The 17,374-nt window shown below is 39.4% G+C and overlaps 1 protein-coding gene and 1 long non-coding RNA gene across 12 annotated transcripts in view; one reads left to right on the top strand and one right to left on the bottom strand.

Moving 5' to 3' along the window:
* The window catches only part of RC3H2 (ring finger and CCCH-type domains 2), a 36,996-nt gene that overhangs the window by 1,422 nt on the left and 18,200 nt on the right, over window positions 1–17,374 (bottom strand). For 8 of the 11 annotated variants that reach the window (XR_005289182.2, XM_043499078.1, XM_038374557.2 and 5 more), the window contains 12 exons: window positions 13,812–13,924; window positions 12,902–13,210; window positions 11,538–11,752; window positions 9,673–10,100; window positions 8,196–8,366; window positions 6,772–6,927; window positions 4,952–5,165; window positions 4,721–4,805; window positions 3,051–3,132; window positions 2,477–2,611; window positions 1,736–1,843; window positions 589–737 (listed from right to left, as the gene is read on the bottom strand). Coding sequence is in view for 10 of the 11 variants with exons in the window: in XM_043499078.1 (XP_043355013.1) it covers window positions 589–737; window positions 1,736–1,843; window positions 2,477–2,611; window positions 3,051–3,132; window positions 4,721–4,805; window positions 4,952–5,165; window positions 6,772–6,927; window positions 8,196–8,366; window positions 9,673–10,100; window positions 11,538–11,752; window positions 12,902–13,210; window positions 13,812–13,924 (2,165 nt within the window). In the remaining variant the exon portion in view is untranslated. The remainder of the gene's footprint in view (window positions 1–588; window positions 738–1,735; window positions 1,844–2,476; window positions 2,612–3,050; window positions 3,133–4,720; window positions 4,806–4,951; window positions 5,166–6,771; window positions 6,928–8,195; window positions 8,367–9,672; window positions 10,101–11,537; window positions 11,753–12,901; window positions 13,211–13,811; window positions 13,925–17,374) is intronic. The other 3 variants (XM_043499079.1, XM_038374558.2, XM_043499076.1) reach the window with 2 other exon arrangements.
* On the top strand, window positions 667–12,059 carry LOC122456935. Its single transcript, XR_006276113.1, has 2 exons — window positions 667–787; window positions 8,449–12,059. It is a non-coding gene; the product is annotated as an uncharacterized LOC122456935 (long non-coding RNA).

Raw genomic sequence — 17,374 nt, forward strand, 5'->3', positions numbered from 1 at the left:
AACTTCAGCTTAATGCAAAATATCAAGAATAACTGTGCATTAAATGATGCAAATAGTGAAATTAAATGGTAGTTAGTGGAAAGGCAGAATATTTTACTATAGAAGGATATGCTCACAGAGTAAATGCAGATTGCCTCGTTTTCAAAGGCACTATTACATGGTTAAAATACAGTAGCATGGGTGATTCCAGCATAGAGTATTTTGCACTTTTTTGGCAAGAAGAGGTTAGGGGAAATTAAGTTTAATGCCAACCTTGCTGAGACTAGTTTCCCTGAATTATGGTAATTATAAAAATATTTTTATATTTGCTGTGCAGTGTGGGAATACATAAAACTTAGGTTTATATCAATTGTTACCTAATATATACTGAAAAATAGGTAACACAAATGCATAAAAACTGGTTCAGCAATGGTACATTTGATGGGTTTTATATCACAAGCCAATCCTTCCTAGTTCTCAACAGTCTCTTCCCACTTCACCATGCACACACAGTGCAGATATCTCATCCAAGTATGAGAAGCTAAACAGTTCCTCTTTAAATAGTCATGTTTTAACCACTCTGATGCTGCTGTTTTGTCTAACACTCACAGAATCACAAGGTCTTCACCTAAACTTTGTCTCTTCTGCTCCAAAGGTTCCTTCTGGTGTTTCTTGAGTGGATGGCCATTCTCTATAGCTGTTCCATTGAGCAGCTGATCATCCCGAGAACTGATACCTAGCTGTATGTCCAGAATCTCCTATGGGAAGAAGAAAGAATTGTCCATCAATATTGTGGCTACTTGCTTTGGTAAGTCTTCCGATTTCCATTTATTTTATATAATGGTTCTGGGGTCAAAGGCTACTCCTAGAATTTCTTCTCCTTTTGGAAGTTTCTCCATTCCCTTATCTAAGTCATCAATGAAAATGCTGAATAGTACCAGACCCAGGATGGACTCTGCGAGACTATATTAGATACATCCACCTCCTGTTTGACAGCAAACCATTGATAACTACTCTTTGAATACAGTCCTTCAACCAGTTTTTAACCCATTTTATAGTTAACAAGTGGCGCAACAAAAGAGGTATGGAAACCAGGAGAACCAGTATGCATTATGCAATGCCTTAATGACAGAGATATCTATTCTTTTTGAATGCATGACTGCTTTAGAGAAGGGCTGTGATGATCCTTTTGTGTGATATGAAAAGATCAGAACACTTTATGATTGCACAACGAAGGTGAAAGATAATGTTTAAGGAACTGAACGCAGACTATTAATAGAAGCAAAATATAAAAGACAGAGGCACTGGCAACAATAGGAATATAAAGAGCAAGGACAATTTTTTAATGAATTTAGCATTAGAAATGAGGGGATTTAAAAGTTTTGTTTAAGTAACCATACTGTAATAGACTTTACATTTATTAAAATACTTTGTTTCCATTTTGAATATTGGGGAAAATTACTAATGCTATCTTGTATTTAACAAAAATTAAAAAAGTTTAAAAAACTTTTGCAATTAGAGCAACGTTGACAACCTGAGATGACTCGGACTAGCACAAAAGCAGCCCAAGTTCTATACTAAAATGGTGCCAAAGAAGATTTAGAGATCAATATAAAACCTACCTTTTTATTTTAAAAAGGTTTTCCCATTATAAACATGAATAAATGATTGATTTTACAAGAAAGTTTCTAGAAACAGTTGAACAACTAATCAAAGAATTCTATGACCTCTTCAAACATGCAGTTCTTGTACATACCTCTATTTGTTCACCCTGCCCATCAGGTTCATCAGTATCAAGGGCTGAAAGTTCTAATTCAATGTCCCGATCTCGCTTTGTGTCTGCACAGTCTTCAATATAGTCAGTCTGCAAATACAGGAGACTTCACTTTCTGTATACAATCCTCAAGGATTCAAGTCAAAATAGAAAACAACATCATAATCCACATTCCTGGGATAAGAGGGGGGAATAAGAAATGGGCAGCTAATTGGATACCAATGGTGTTATGGGTACAGAAAAGATTAGATACTTCCTGCTTACTTGCAGAGTAGTGTAAAGTAAGTTCGTACTGGAAAGCAATCTTTTTTCAGAGCAGACTAGCAGAGGTTTTAGCTTTGTATCACCTACAACTGGAACAGAGTACAGAGATCGCTTTCTTGACATAATGTAAATAGCTGGGTGGGAGAACTGATGAATATGGACTCTTTCCATCTTCCATGTTTAAGTATACTTCCAGTTAAGTGTATCTACCCCTGCCCGGCAATCCATAAGGGTGTAATAAAACACAACTCATTTCTGTGGAGTCCCTCCATGATCAAGCCACCTCCGGACTGAGAAGCAGTACAGCAAATGCATCTGCTTGCTCTCAGACACAACCACGTGCAGCAGCAGTAACTAACCCAAAAGAGCAGGTTATAAGTATTTTTAAATGTCACACATCCAAATATATACCCCAAAAACCTCAGTGATCTGATACATCCCAATCATCCTTTTCTTTACCTCACCATTCCTCAAATCAATTTCCTTGCTTAAAAGATTTAAGGTAAGGCGACTGCCTTCATCTAGGGAATTCCACTTCTGTTGCATGGCTAGTGCATTAGCCTCTCTCTGAAGTAACAATGAATTACTTTTGGCCTGTGTGGGGGGGGGGAAAAAACATAATAGTTACTCAACTACATTTAAAAACTTTGTATTGTTAGACTGCAAAACAAACCTCCCCACACAAAGAACAGCTCTCTCTAAACGGGAAATTATATATTTGTATGCAGTGTATTCTGAGAATACATATCAAGGAAAAAATTTCTTCCCCAATCCCAGGGCTGGATCCTGCAAATACCAATACTTAACAGACAAGGCACTTTCTGCCATGAGCAATCCTATTAAAATAAATGGGACTGCTCAGGTTAATAAGCACCATACCTGGTGTAAAGTGTTAATAGGAACACGCTCTAGCTTTCTCATTCCTATTAGTCACTTTGGTAATTGTACAATTAAATTCTGCAAAGCATTTTGAGATAGTTTGTATGAAAAACACTGTATTATATAAAGTTGTAATAATGGCACATCATCTTACTTGTTGTAGTTCAATGCTTAGTAGATCTCCAGTACTAGAATGCTTTCTGTGAGCAGATAAATCAGTAACTATGAATCTTTCCCTATAAAGAAAAAAGCAGCTGTTATTGTCACACACAGTGATAAAAGAATGAATCGTTTTCTCAGTGATCCCTCAAGCTTTGCAATTTAGCTCTAAACAACTTAGGCATCTGTATAAAAGTGGTGTGCATGAAATAATACTTATCACTTTACAAACATTACTTAGTCAGTCCTCACAACACCCTTGTGAGGTAGGCAAGTACCTTCATTTTACATATAGGGAAACCAGGGTGGGTAAAAATAAATGATTTAAAAAAAAATCAGATTTTTTTTTATTTAAATCGGATTTTTTGATAAAATGCTTTTTGAGGAAAAAATCTATATAAAGATAGTTTTAATTAAGATACCTTTTGAGCTACAATGTATCTCATCATGGAATAGGGATTATAAATTCTAATTCTATAGTATAAGACAATACGTTCATGTAATGTTCAAGAAAAGTTCATGGATTAGGGACACAAGAATATTTTCTTCCTTTGGACTAATTCATTCCAAACTGAGAAATCGTTTGGGACCTGAAAAAGCAGGAAAGGTTGTTTTTCTTTTCCAGATTACGAATGAACAGGAAAATGAAGGTGAAGACGACTGAATTAGCCACAGAAGCCAATATTTTAAGTTTCTCATGTTGACCTGGCTGACAGAGTATATTTAATTTTTGTGTTTTTTAAAAAAACTATTTTAGTTAAAAACAATTTTAACAAAAACAAACCTGATTTAAAAAAACTTGAATGTTTAACTAAATTCAAAAATTCATATGCTTGTTTTGTTAAAATATTATGTGTTTCCTGTTGAAGAAAAAAACCCAGAATATGTAACGTTGTTGTTTTAGTTAAATAAAACAATTTAAATGTCTGTCTGGTGATGTTCTCCTCCTAATACAGCATGGCAAGAAAATCCTACAAATATTAATGATTAACCTGTTGAATTGGAGATATTTATGAAGTCATTGGGAGTGAACTATCTGCTTCAATTACCTTTGGTAAATGAAATAACCAATCTATCATTCATTTTCTGATATAGCTGTAAAACTAACCTGAAAAGTTTTCAAAATAAATCACTTTAAAAATGTATAGTGTGTATCTTCTAAAAACGAAACCTTCATCTATCTCCGAGTTGTGAAGAATATGTATAAGGTTATAACAACCAACAAGAATGCACTTTTATATAGAAATCCATGATTAAATCAAGTCTTCCTGACTAGTGATTTAAATGATTTAAAAGATTATTTAAATCAAATCCACCCTGAGGGAAACTGAGGCAGAGAAGTTAAGTGACTTGCTGAAGGCCGCACATGGCAATCAATATTTGGATTGGGATTACAGCTCAACAGTCGCTGGTTCCCAGTTCTGTGACCGGTCCACTTCAGCACACTGATGCTAACAATAGCTACATCAGATTTACCCTAGTTTAATTATTGGAATTGGTAATTCCAATGCTTGATGTTGCATAAAGCCAAAGCACTTGCCACGTTTAAAATTACTAGGTAATTCACATTCTAGATTTTTTTTCCCCTTCTACCTGGGATTTTTAGAAGTAGCTGTAAATTATAGAACAACAGCCTGAACAAATGCCACTAGGGAAAGTTCATACCGTTCTATATAGCGTGCTGATGAAGTAGAATCTGAGCCACAGGAACTCCATCTTGAATCAACAGCATTGACGTAAGGGACATAATCTATAACGAATTAAGGTACAATTCAATGTCTTCCCAGTTTCAGTAAGAGAATATGGATATACACAGAGTTATTAACTGTCCACTGCAGTAATCTAAATGCCTGGGTGGTGTTATGCGGTGCTGGCAATAGGAAGCATTTACTGTACCTGATACACTGATGGGCTTAGTAGCACTTCCTTGGGAAGCAGTGGCCTGAATAGGATCTGTCGTGTGATAACCTGTGCGGGATGATCTGGAGATTGCACCCCACTTGGAGATGATCGGTCCGTCACTAAAGGGAATTATAGGATCTTCTTCCTTTGCCCTTCTTTGAGTTTCAAATAGATGAACTCTCCTCTTAACATCTCCACTGTCCAAATCCTATACGTTTAGGAGAGACAAGAAGGTACAAGAGGCTGATTTGCAATTCAACACGTTTGGTTGGGTCATTCAAAAGGCCAGGAGTCATTAAATAACCACTATTACACAAGGTGATTAGCGCCAACCTGACCAACCAGCAAGCTGGGAAGGGACATAATGACTCTTACCTATTGGGATTTAGTGGCCAGCTGGCACCAGACAGTGATTAACAGTGGAACAGAACACACTGTTTTTTTAAAGCTTTTACCATTTCCTCTCAGAAAAAAAGCCCAGCTGCTGTAAAACACATTTCCACAGCATCACCCTCAACATCCTTGCTAATACTGGAGGAAGGTGGGGTACAGGTAGCAGAGAACAGACATGATTACCCTTTTATGCAGGATGTACGAGTGGCAGCTACTTGATCATACCAGAGTAGGACGGTAATCCCCAGTATGCATATGAGACCTTACTTATCCAAAATGAGGTCATCTCCCTGGATGTGCATTAAATAGGTTTTAGTCTCCAGTTTATTCAAACCTCAATTAATTTTGTGTACCCAAATTCAATCAAATAAAACAAGTAAAATATGCTGTATTTTCGTTCAATTATATTTCCATATATTTCAAGGTTTCATGGTTGGGTTTTTTTGTTGTTATTTTTACTGTAGGATACGTACATTCCAAAAGCCTTTTAGCAGAGCGAGAGCTATGTTTAAGGGAAGTTACACAAACGAAATAAAATTTTAATTTTATATAAGTGACCTGTGGGTGCCCTGCAGCCATGATTAAAGTTCATGAAGAATACTCTGTTCTATGGTGTGTAGTGCAAGTTTTAGCTTTTTCATATCGTCTCTGTAGAGCCAACGTTGATGAAGGCACTCACTTCAAAATAAAAATTATCTGAAATAATGACAAAGATGGAATAGAAAATCTGGTCAGATCCCCAAAGAGAAAAAAATAATTTGCTCAAGGCCAAGCAGTTCTGAGAACCTCACTTAAATTAGCTGGAATCCTATTAATCCAATGGAGATGTCTGCCTAACTGACACATTGGCCCATGCTAGGCTGTCAAATCCACCACACAGGATTGTCCTGTCACTATTACACTATTGTAGACATCTCTTAAATGGGAAGCGCTATCCATGAGTGGAGGAAGAAACAGCTGAAGGTGCACAGTTTTGCAAGCAACCGGACCAAAAGTGGAAATCCTTATTATACAGCCTCATAGTAGTCCATCCATTCATCCCTTCAATGCAACAAAAAGGTCTGAGGAATAGGAGTCCTGAATTATAAATTATTTACTGAAGATGTTATGGCCAACAGTAAATTTACACTGATTTGGTATTAAGTAGTTTGTCTTAAATCTAAGAATGTTATAAACACCTCTGCATTTTTTTCATTGATAAGAGGATAGTTTGTTTACATAGCTCGGCAAAAGTTTGTTCCAAACAGTTTAAAATGAGCTGAACCAGTTTAACCTCAAGACTTAGAATTTTAGTTTATTATAATCAATAGAAGTTTATTTACAAGAGGCCTGGCAATCAAATTAAGTTTGGCAATCAAATGGAAACACTTGCAGCACTTTCCATCCCATGAGTGAGCAGGCAGAGCACAGAACAGCCATACCATTAACACAGCATTTGAATTGGCAATTACATCCTTGGGCTCTGAGTCGATGGCATTTATGCAGGAACCAATAGTACCACAGGACCAGGGTGAGTAGTGTGAAAGATGGTCTTCCTCAAATTTAGTACCACTCAAGTCACTAACACTCTCCGAGAACTATTGAAAAGGAAGAAAAAAAAAAAAGGTACAAAAAACAAAGGGAATTTAGTATTTAAGTGTTTATACAGGAAAAACTGCTTACTGTGAGCTATTAAATCAATCTGCTTCAAGACATGAAGCAGGTAGTCTAAGGCCGTGTCCATGCTGGGGATTTGCCTCAATTTCTGCCATCAGCAGCCAACCACTGGTAAATCTGCATCAACCCTTAGCACAAACCACTGTAAGCCACATTTTGAACCCGAGAAGCTTACTGCTTCCATGCAGAAGTAAGCTTCACCTGTACAAATAGTTGCTTTGCCTCCTGACACTTTGGGTTGGCACCAGTACACTTTAATGGCTGTATTTGGGGCAAATCACTAGGGTCGTGAAAACAAAAAGAAAGAAATGCCTTTTTCCTGTACTAAAGTTATATCAAGCAAACCTTGGTAGAACAAAACTCAGAAATCCCCACCCTGAGTAAGGCCATAACCAAGACTTGATGGCAGATCTGTGACAATACATAACCCTTAAAATAACTATTTGCGATAACTTAAAATAAACACCAACAAAGGGGCTTTTTAGCTAAAATCTATTTTGAATATTTTCATTCTTAGGTGTATAGAAAAAGAGAATGCAAGACTGTTTCTCCTCCAAGACACACTGCCAGTTTTTATATCTTGCTTCCTAAGTCTCACTTCCATTTTGCTACTGTCATACCATACAGCTAAATGTTTTACAAGGGCCTTGTCATTTTTCATTTCAGTATGCACATTCTTTGGGATTACAGGCACATATGAACTTTCTCATCACGTGATAGCGCTATTAAGAACAAGAAAATAAAATGGAAGGGTTCTTCCTAATGGAAAAAATGAATCCACTGTGCTTTCCACAGCGGTTCATAAGAGGCTCCAATCACAGTTAATTACAATTGGTATCTGTGATATGCTGTTGATATGATTTATTACTCTAACTGCATAGGAGATCTGTGTGAAACTCTATACCAGTTTCCATACTGTGGTATAAGAGTCTTAATAAATTAACACTATGCTATAAAGTTAAGCTGCCTTTAAGTTAAACCAATTCTTCACTTAATTTTGGCCTTCTGTCAGTGATCAAGTGCAACATCAGCTTAATATCCAATATATTCTTTATTAGGGAGATTATATCTTGTACTTGCAGGGGAATGAACTTGATCTAATAGAATCACAGAAGAGTGAGACAGAAAAGCTCTCCTGAAAGTGCAGAAAAAGGAAGCAAAAGTACCATGAAATTCTTTGGTTTCTCACCTCTGTGCTGAAGTCAACACTGAAGAGAGGAGAAAGTGGTGTTGGAGACTGTGTTGCCATAGGAAGGGTTGAGGACACAAGAGGTGTTTTTTGAGAGTGGTATTGTGCCCATTGCTCTGGCTTCCGTCTTAACTGATCATCATAACTGGTCTTCAAGTGACCACAAGGCTCCTAGAGTAAATAACGGGAAGAGGGCATCAATGTATGAATATTCACAGCAGGATCATGCAGGTAATTTATAGGTGTCTCACAGCTGCCAACACATGGAAGAATAAGCAAGGAAGAGTCGCAGCTACCTTACCAAATACCAGTCGGAAGGCATATATTTGTATACAGAAGAGAAAACAATGGAGACAAGGTAAGGAATGTGTACAGCATGGCATCTCATTCAGTCCATGTTTAATTACGGTTCGTAGGCCCTGCTATAAATTTAGGAGCCATCTGCCCCTCACCCCCACTGTGATCTCCCACTGATGTCACTGAGAGACTCAGAGTGCGATCCAGGAGATAATCTGGCCATTACACAGTAACTCAACTTTTAGGTATTTTTTTATTCAGTACATCACCACCACACCAGCATCACTCGGTGTGAAAATCTGCTCCCTTGCATCACCACCACTAATTCTTCCCTTTGTTTTTCTTCCTTTTCCATCCTCCTGTCTCTGCATTTCCTTTGTTCTTTCCTCTGGATTTCCTTCTCTGCAGCAACTCCTAATTCCCATCTCCCCTTGGGTTTAACTTCCTGTTATTTCCCAGTCCATATGCTAAATGCTCTGCAATAAAACAGTTAAGGTTGCAACTGAAGTGTCATCACTGGAGCTGACACTCCAATGAGATTAATAGGGGCAGGAGAGTTCAAACCCCCGAGTTATTGTCAGAAGCCATCTGCACATGCAAGCAAACATTACTGTATTGAGTACATTAAGTTTACATTTTAAAGGTTTTCTCTGCAACCACAAGGACTAGAAATGTACTTAAAAAAAAAAGACAGCTGAGATTCTGAACAATCTGACTATATCCTCTGGGCTATAAAAATACATTTAGCAAGCCGGATCTGGCCCGCAGACCATGCATTTAACATCCCTGGGTCAGGATCCTTTGGACTGGAGTCCCATTTTTAGGTGTCAATATAGGACCTAAGCAGAGGGAGATGCATCTTGGATCCAAAGTGTCTTCCTCAATGCATAGAGTCATGTCATAATGTGAATCAAAGAAATGGGAGTAGGCAACGTCTAGGATGTGTGTAATTGATTCAGCTGATGTGTGTTTGTAAGCAGAGGAGCAAAGGGGTCTAAGATAGCCCTACCCAAAAGGACAAAGATCTGCCTATTATGGTTTGAAAAATAATTTGTTTAGGGGTTGCTGCTTGACAAGTGTAACCCAAGGAAGGAAAAGAGCTCTGGACTAATTAGGTAGTATGATTTCTGACATGACTTTTAAAGTAAATCATATTCTTTTCTTTTCCACTCTCACCTACCCTTGGTAAAGGCACAGTCCTCTGTTCATTTGGAGGTTGGCAAGCCATGGAGTAATATCCATCCAACGAATTATATCTTTCACGCAATGATGTCTGACAGACAGATGAGTGCATCACATCCATTGGAGGTAAAGAATTGCTCCTAATAATGTCATCCCTTGGGTATATCTGTGGACGCCAGATGCGCCTGCTGTCATACACCGGAGCATACATTCCAGAAGGGACGGGAGGAACTGGTCCATACTGCTGCGGAGGAGGAGGTTGGTAAGGAGAATTCAGTCGCTCTCGAGGGGGAAATGTACTGTAATGATCGGCATATGGCACGGAAGCAGGTGGGAGGGAGGATTCTGGAACATTACTGGACCTCACAAAGCGAGGAACACAGGGAGCCACACCAGCTGGTACTGTTGGAGGTGGTGGGTAGTATCCTTGAAAATTGGAAAAAAGCGTATTTAATTTGGTCTCAATAGGATCAGAATTTTAAAACAGTTCTAAAATTTTAAGTAGCACTTGATACTGACTTCAGAGTAAAGTGTCTTGTTTCTACAGGTCCCCTGTTAACTCCATCACTTCTCTGTGGATGAGCATTGCATGTTTGAAAACTGGGTCTGCAGGGGCAGTACTAACACTGTACAGGGTGTTCACAGGAACGGACATTGTTGGGAGGGGTGACAGAGGAGCGGTATATTCCACCATATGGTAGCACTTTTACAAGAACAGGTGGCAATTTAGCCCTTCCTCTCCAAACCTAACATGCGTGTGTATATTTTTTATATATGGAGGTTACATAAATACTTTTAAAGAAAAAGGTCTGTCATCTGTTTATATACCAACATTTTGGGTCTAAAGAATTCTGAGGGTCTTTAAGCCATCAGCTGGCAAGTGGTTTATTTTTTTACATTGCCGAATAGATCATTTCCCCCTCCTATACTCTACTCCGACAGCTGGGACCTGCCTGAAGTTAGAACCAATGATACAGCAGTTTTCTTGGCTGCACTTAATAGAACCCTCTTTCTTTTACCTAACATGGTGCTCGTTAGCGTCCTAAAATACCAAGCACAGTATGCAGAAGCACTTGGTACATGGAGTGTCTGCCTCCCAGGTCTCTGCCTAGATGAATACTCAAACTAACCATTCCTCAAGGGCATACAGACATTTGTGCAGTCTATGAGAGGCACGCTGGGACTGTCTGTGTACACAGATGGCTAGAAAAGATTTGGGAAAAGCTTGAATTATTCAGGACTGTAAATATAGTGGGAAATGCACAACCTGAACTAAATTCCACCCATGGATGCAGACAGACTGAAGTCAAACCCATACACATTGGGGTGCAGAGACTGGCTCTCATTGTGGGTGAGCAGTAAAGAACTGTACACATGGAGGGGTGAGGAAGGGTGGTGTTTCCAGTAAGATATTATAAAAGGAGACTGCTAAGCTAGCTCCATGAAGGATGCAAACAAGATGGAGTCTCACATGTTTCACACAAGGAAAGCAAACAACTTTTCTCCACAACACAAGTCTTCAACACATCTGTCCCCTCTCCAATAAGTAGGCATGGTTTAAATGTTGCTAAACTTCCTTTAAAGAATTTTGGAGACCTCTCTAGTTAAATATGGAAATAATGCAAAGAGTGTAGCAATGCTCCTGCATTCTGCGGCCTTCTCTTTACTCAATCATAATATTCAGAGTTCAAAAGCTTGCGTATTGGGCTCCGCTGAAACCAGGAGGCCCAGCAAATAAGCCCCATATGAACTTGGTGCCATTGGGATTTGAAGAAATTTAGAAAGCACAAACACTGAAACCCATTCAAGTTTATACAGGCAAAAGTGAAGGATTGCCTATGGCTCAGCAACCATGTCACTCACCTGTCTGTGGGTACTGTGGAACTTCATAGGACAACTGTGTTCTAGGATCTTGAAAATACTGAACATTATCAGAATGTGGAGGGTAGACAGGTACTCTGGTTACAAAAGGGCTGGATTTTGGAGGCAGAGAATTCATCTCTGTTCCAATATTAGGACCACCAGCTGAGGTAGCTGCTGCCTGGCTTACAGGAGTCTTGGGTGGAGAGCAAATTTTACTGAAAAGAATTGCAAAGAAATCAAATGGATTTGCATTTACTACTTATTATTTGTATTCATCTTTTGTCATTTCTAACTCAAACACAAAACACTCTAGTATGACATAGCCCAAATTCCTCATTATCTCCACTGGTATTTCTGAAGACTTCAATTATTTTTTAAATACAACATTGATGCTATTATTAAAAAGCAGACTATCTTCAAGAGAACGTCATGCACTCATAAGCTGATCTAAACCTTTTAGTTTGTACCTAGAGCTCAGATACCAGTACTGAAAGCATGTTCTGGAAACAACAGATAGGCATTGAAAAGCTGGTCTGAGGTCCAGTGCTGTTTGGACAATACCCAAACAGTTTTAAAAAGGTGTGATACCTGGAAAACCTCCAGGACTACAAAATAATATTTTTGATAACTGGAAATGCAATGACTATACTGTACAACTCTACAATAAAGAAATAAATTATGTATGCAAATTGTTTTTAAACTGAATAACCCCAATGACAGATTAGATACTGTGCAGGAAACAGGGGAAGAGAGGGGATGTGGAGAGCTGTACCAATTTAGCCATTCTATATGAGATTTAAAAATTAAAGCACTGACAACTGGGGTTGACCTTCTGAGTAACAAATTACATCTCCAATGGTAAATCAGACCTTGCATTGCTACACAACCAAGGAGCATTTCCAATGCATCTCCCATTTTTCTTCTACCTGACACATTACTTGGATATATCATCTGCTAACACCTCACATAGAAGAGGCTATTCCCTCTTCAAGCTCAGCTCTGGACTTCAATAGGTAAAATGCACTGTTGTGCCCTTTGGAAAGTCTTCTATTAGGCTTGCACATGAGCTACAGCAGATTTTCTGAAATGCATGGCTTATATATTACCCTTTAAAGGGCAATTGGCTTCTTCAGTCACGAGGAAAAGAAAAACAAACATATGCCCTTCAAGGTGTGGACAGCATAAAACAGAACCAGAGTTCAGTATCTATAACTCACTCAGTAGCAAAGACTAAAACAGAAACTACTCATGAACATCATTCAGACCTTTCTCACCTCTCTTCTGCTTGCAAGGATAGGAAAAAATGCAAAATGTGGACATTAGAATATTTGATCCCAATTCTTTTAGCCCATAGGAATACATACTTTTCAGATAGCGATTCTGTAGGAGACCCAGAGGCATTTTGACCACTGGCTCCAGACTTTCCCCCCTTCTTGACATTCTCCAGAACTCTTAAGGAGGTTTCAGCACAGCGAGAAATCAATTGGGGAACACCACTTTCCAGATTTGCAATCCCATTGGAACTCGGCACCATCTTTCCTGTTGTTTCAGTGCTTCCTATGACAGAGATTACATTTCCTGCTGTGGTTGAGACAGTGCTGTTGACACCGACTTTATTTAGGAGAGGGAATGTTCTCACAGTCGCGCTGATCTTTTTGTTCCTCAAACGATACCTATATTTACAAAGATAAATCTGATAAATGAGTTTACATTGTGCAATCTAATGCATTTGTAAAACTGACATGACAGAAGGGATAAGCGGGATATCATTAACAGCACTTCACAATTTAACTTAAACCAGGAGCACTAGTTTGGAGAAACAAGTAGATCATCAGACATTTCACTCTACAGTAAAAGACCAACTCATCCTCTGAGAGGCATCTGAGTTGTTAATTTGGAGATGGGTGTGGGGGGAAATAGCTTTATGAAGTTATACATGAGATATTTGGTAAATTGAGTTAGGAATAAAGAACTGCTGATTAATGGGTACTATTCCTCAGTTTGCGCCATTGCAGATCTCTTAAGGTGCCAGGCCCAGAGTCAATAATTTTGTGCAGGAAAATTTTGATTCTGCTATATTCTGAGAGTTAAGTAAAAGGCAATTCTGGCAATTTATTTGTAGATGCTATTTTTAAGAGGTCTAATTTGCACAAACAGCTCTCTTGCAATTCGAGGATCCCTAGAAATGAATTCACACACAAAGGAAGCTACTTTCAGGATTTAATGAAAGCTGCCTTGATTTGATGGAAAGAACAACACCATCCCCAGACTTACTTTTCAAGCTCTTCCTGAGAGTGAGCAAACGTACAGTTAGTTCCTCGTGGACATCCCCCTTGCTGGCGCAGATCTCGGCACATACTCGTTTTATATTTGCTATTTGGTTGCGGCTTAAAAATAGAAAAAAAAATCCCACTTAAGATCCAATATAGGTTTAAATATAAGTAGTTTTAAAAAAATATATAAATACAGACATGCAAAAGTTGACATTTTTCACTCTCAATCACCCCTTTAGATAAGGAAGTTTTTCACGGACATTACGAATACCCTTTTGTTGCATTGAGGTCATCGTGGCTAACTCTGCTGTGGACTGCATTCAGAAAATTTTGCTCACAATCATGAATTTGTCAGGTACTAATTACAAGATGCCATGTCTTTCAAGATCATTAATCCCTCATAATCCTGAACACCACCTCAACCCCAACCTTTTAGGAATCACACATCTGAATTTTGAGTGTGCGCTTCCCTCCCCCCGTAAAAGTTTCTGTTCAGGAAAATACCCTCTCTTATTTTAGGGGTCATAATCAACAGGAATATAGCAGTGGTTCTCAAACTTTTTGTATTTGGGACCCCTTTTACACAGCAAGACTGAGTGTAACCCTCCCCCCCCTTATAAATTAAAAATGTTTTTAAATTAAATTTTCAGTTTAATTTTAATGCAATATAACCAGGGCTCTTGCAACACCTCTGCCTCCCCCTCACCCCGAAGGGTCGCAGCCCCCAGTTTGGGAACCACGGGAACAGAGGAAAGCTCTAAAGGAACATATTTGTGTTCAGTTGTTTTAAAGCAAAACTATGACAGACTTGTATTGTCTACCCATAATACCAGGGTAAAATTCCTGCAGGCTGATCACATAGTAGGTTTCTGTTACTCTCCAATCCAGAGGGCAGCAAGAGAACTACTCAATTAACATCCTCCAACCAATTCTCAGATGAAAAGGAATGCCTCCCATGAGTTAAGAACTGCCTTTATCACCCCAAAACTGAAGGAGATAGGATTTAGTTCTTATCCCTATCCCTCATATACATATTTTTAGGTGGAGATTTTGGGATCCAAATCTCTTAGCTGGCTTTGAAAATCCTATCCTTACATCATATATAATGCATATATCAACACTTAATACTGAGGATAAAACAAATCTGTGCCCGATATTCCGCTTAGTTCTAATGAGAGTGTGTGTCCAACACCTATTTGCCCAGTGTGACAGGTAGACATGTGTGTGTAAAGGAGAAGAGTCTGCTACCAATCAGAGATTGTTTCTGAATGGATGTGCCAGGAGTCATGCGACAGGAAAGAATTGGGGTTTTTTAAATTTATTTTTACACCTTCCTTTACTGTACTGATTTTCTTTTTTAGTGGTACCTGCTCACAGAATGGCCTTGGGAGGACTGACCGTACAGTTGGGCTTTTATTCCTTGCCATACTGCCAGTTTCCTTCTGTTCCCCACCCTCGGTCTCAGCCACTACCTCTGTCCATCAGCTCTCCCTAAGTTTTTTTCTAGCATACAGTGATGCTGACAGGAGTTGCTTTGCTTGGGTGTCTGCTTTCCAAGAACATGCCTGTGTTGCTGACCCTACCTGAGAAATGAAAAGCACTGAAAGAGGCATCCAAGATAAACAATGAAACCAGGGATATCTTCTGAACGTTTGCTGGTAGCTCCCATGGCTTTTTGACTTCCCCTGAGAGGAAGCTGGACATGTCTACTCATGGTACAATTACTCAAGTGGAGGCGGTGGATAGTGCGGAGGTCCATAGTGTTGCTGAAGCTGCTTTGTAATGCCTTTCTTAGACAGGAATCCACTTACTTACCTTTCTGTTGGTAACTAGTTGGATACAAACCCACAACACTTAACTCGCAGCACTATCCACCATGCCACAGAGTCTGGGTTTTTTTGGGCCCTCTCATTCTTTTCATTTTGCTGCCTGTCTTTTTTCCAATTCTTTTAAAATAGAAGGCTCATCTGTAGGAAGGTCCCAGGAAGCAGTTATTCGCCTTAGCTTGGTCTTCAAGTATTCCCAAAAGAAGAGTCTCTCTTATATTTCCCTATTTATCTCATCAGTTCTGACCTGGAGAGCTGAACTTCTTCCCATGAAGAAGACTCAGCCCTCTTCATAATAGCTTTTCTTTGCCATTTTATTTCTAGACAAGTGCTTTGGACAGGGAGCCTACACCCTACAGAAATTTTAACTAGAGTCTGAAAGACACTGAAAGATTCTGACTCTGAACTTAAAAATAACAGGGTTCATTCTGGGCGTGCAGCCTCTTGGGAAGGCAGTGAAGATCAGATCCCTCTTTGGTTTTTGTTTTAAAGCTTTTGTCCATATGAGATAAGGATATCTGAGGCAGAGCTAAGTAATGTCCTGGGGAGCCAGAGGTGTAGGTCTCCTTCAAGGATTTTCCCTTTGGTTTGCTCCATGTTCCTTTGATCCCCTTGTCACTGCAGTTAGAAACAAGTCTTGGATGAGAGGATGTGCATACCAGCCAACCATATGGTTGCCAGTGGGGGGACCTCTGTATACTCCAAATGCCAGGAACTTGTTGGATGAGAGAAGTCCAGGTGAGAAGTCCCCATTAAAAAAAGGGGGGTTGGCTAATGCCTGTAAGTAAGGCATAGAAAGTTAAGTGCTCAATGTAATCTTGTCAACTAGATCTTTTGTTTGCTTTCTGTGGCCTTGCACTGGCCACTGAAATGGAGGGCACCCACTGTTGGAACCACTGTCATCAGCACGGGATCCCAAGGCAGGCTCATTGGATAAGCCTCTTTCCACCATAAAAAGAAAAGGAGTACTTGTGGCACCTTAAAGGCTAACAAATTTATTTGAGCATAAGCTTTCGTGAGCTACAGCTCATTTCATCAGATGCATTTGGTGGAAAATACAGTGGGGAGATTTATATACACACGCACACACACACACACACACACACACACACACACACACACACACAACATGAAACAATGGGTTTTATCATACACACTGTAAGGAGAGTGATCACTTAAGATGAGCCATCACTAGCAGCGGGGGGGGGGGGGGAAGGAGGAAAACCTTTCATGGTGACAAGCAAGGTAGGCCATTTCCAGCAGTTAACAAGAACATCTGAGGAACAGTGGGGTGGGGGAGAGAAATAACATGGAGAAATTGTTTTACTTTGTGTAATGACTCATCCATTCCCAGTCTCTATTCAAGCCTAAGTTAATTGTATCCAGTTTGCAAATTAATTCCAATTCAGCAGTCTCTCGTTGGAGTCTGTTTGTGAAGTTTTGTTGAAGGATAGCCACCCGCAGGTCTGTAATCGAGTGACCGGAGAGACTGAAGTGTTCCCCGACTGGTTTTTTGAATGTTATAATTTTTGATGTCTGATTTGTGTCCATTTATTCTTTTACGTAGAGACTGTCCAGTTTGACCAATGTACATGGCAGAGGGGCATAGCGGGCACATGATGGCATATATCACATTGGTAGATGCGCAGGTGCCACCATGCCTTTTATCTCAGTCCTCCTTCCCCATCTTTGCAGTGGGAGATGGAGAAGATGGAGCAGTAGCTTACAAAGCACTCAA

Source organism: Dermochelys coriacea, chromosome 16, assembly GCF_009764565.3.
Source record: "Dermochelys coriacea isolate rDerCor1 chromosome 16, rDerCor1.pri.v4, whole genome shotgun sequence".
Lineage (NCBI taxonomy): Eukaryota > Metazoa > Chordata > Testudines > Dermochelyidae > Dermochelys > Dermochelys coriacea.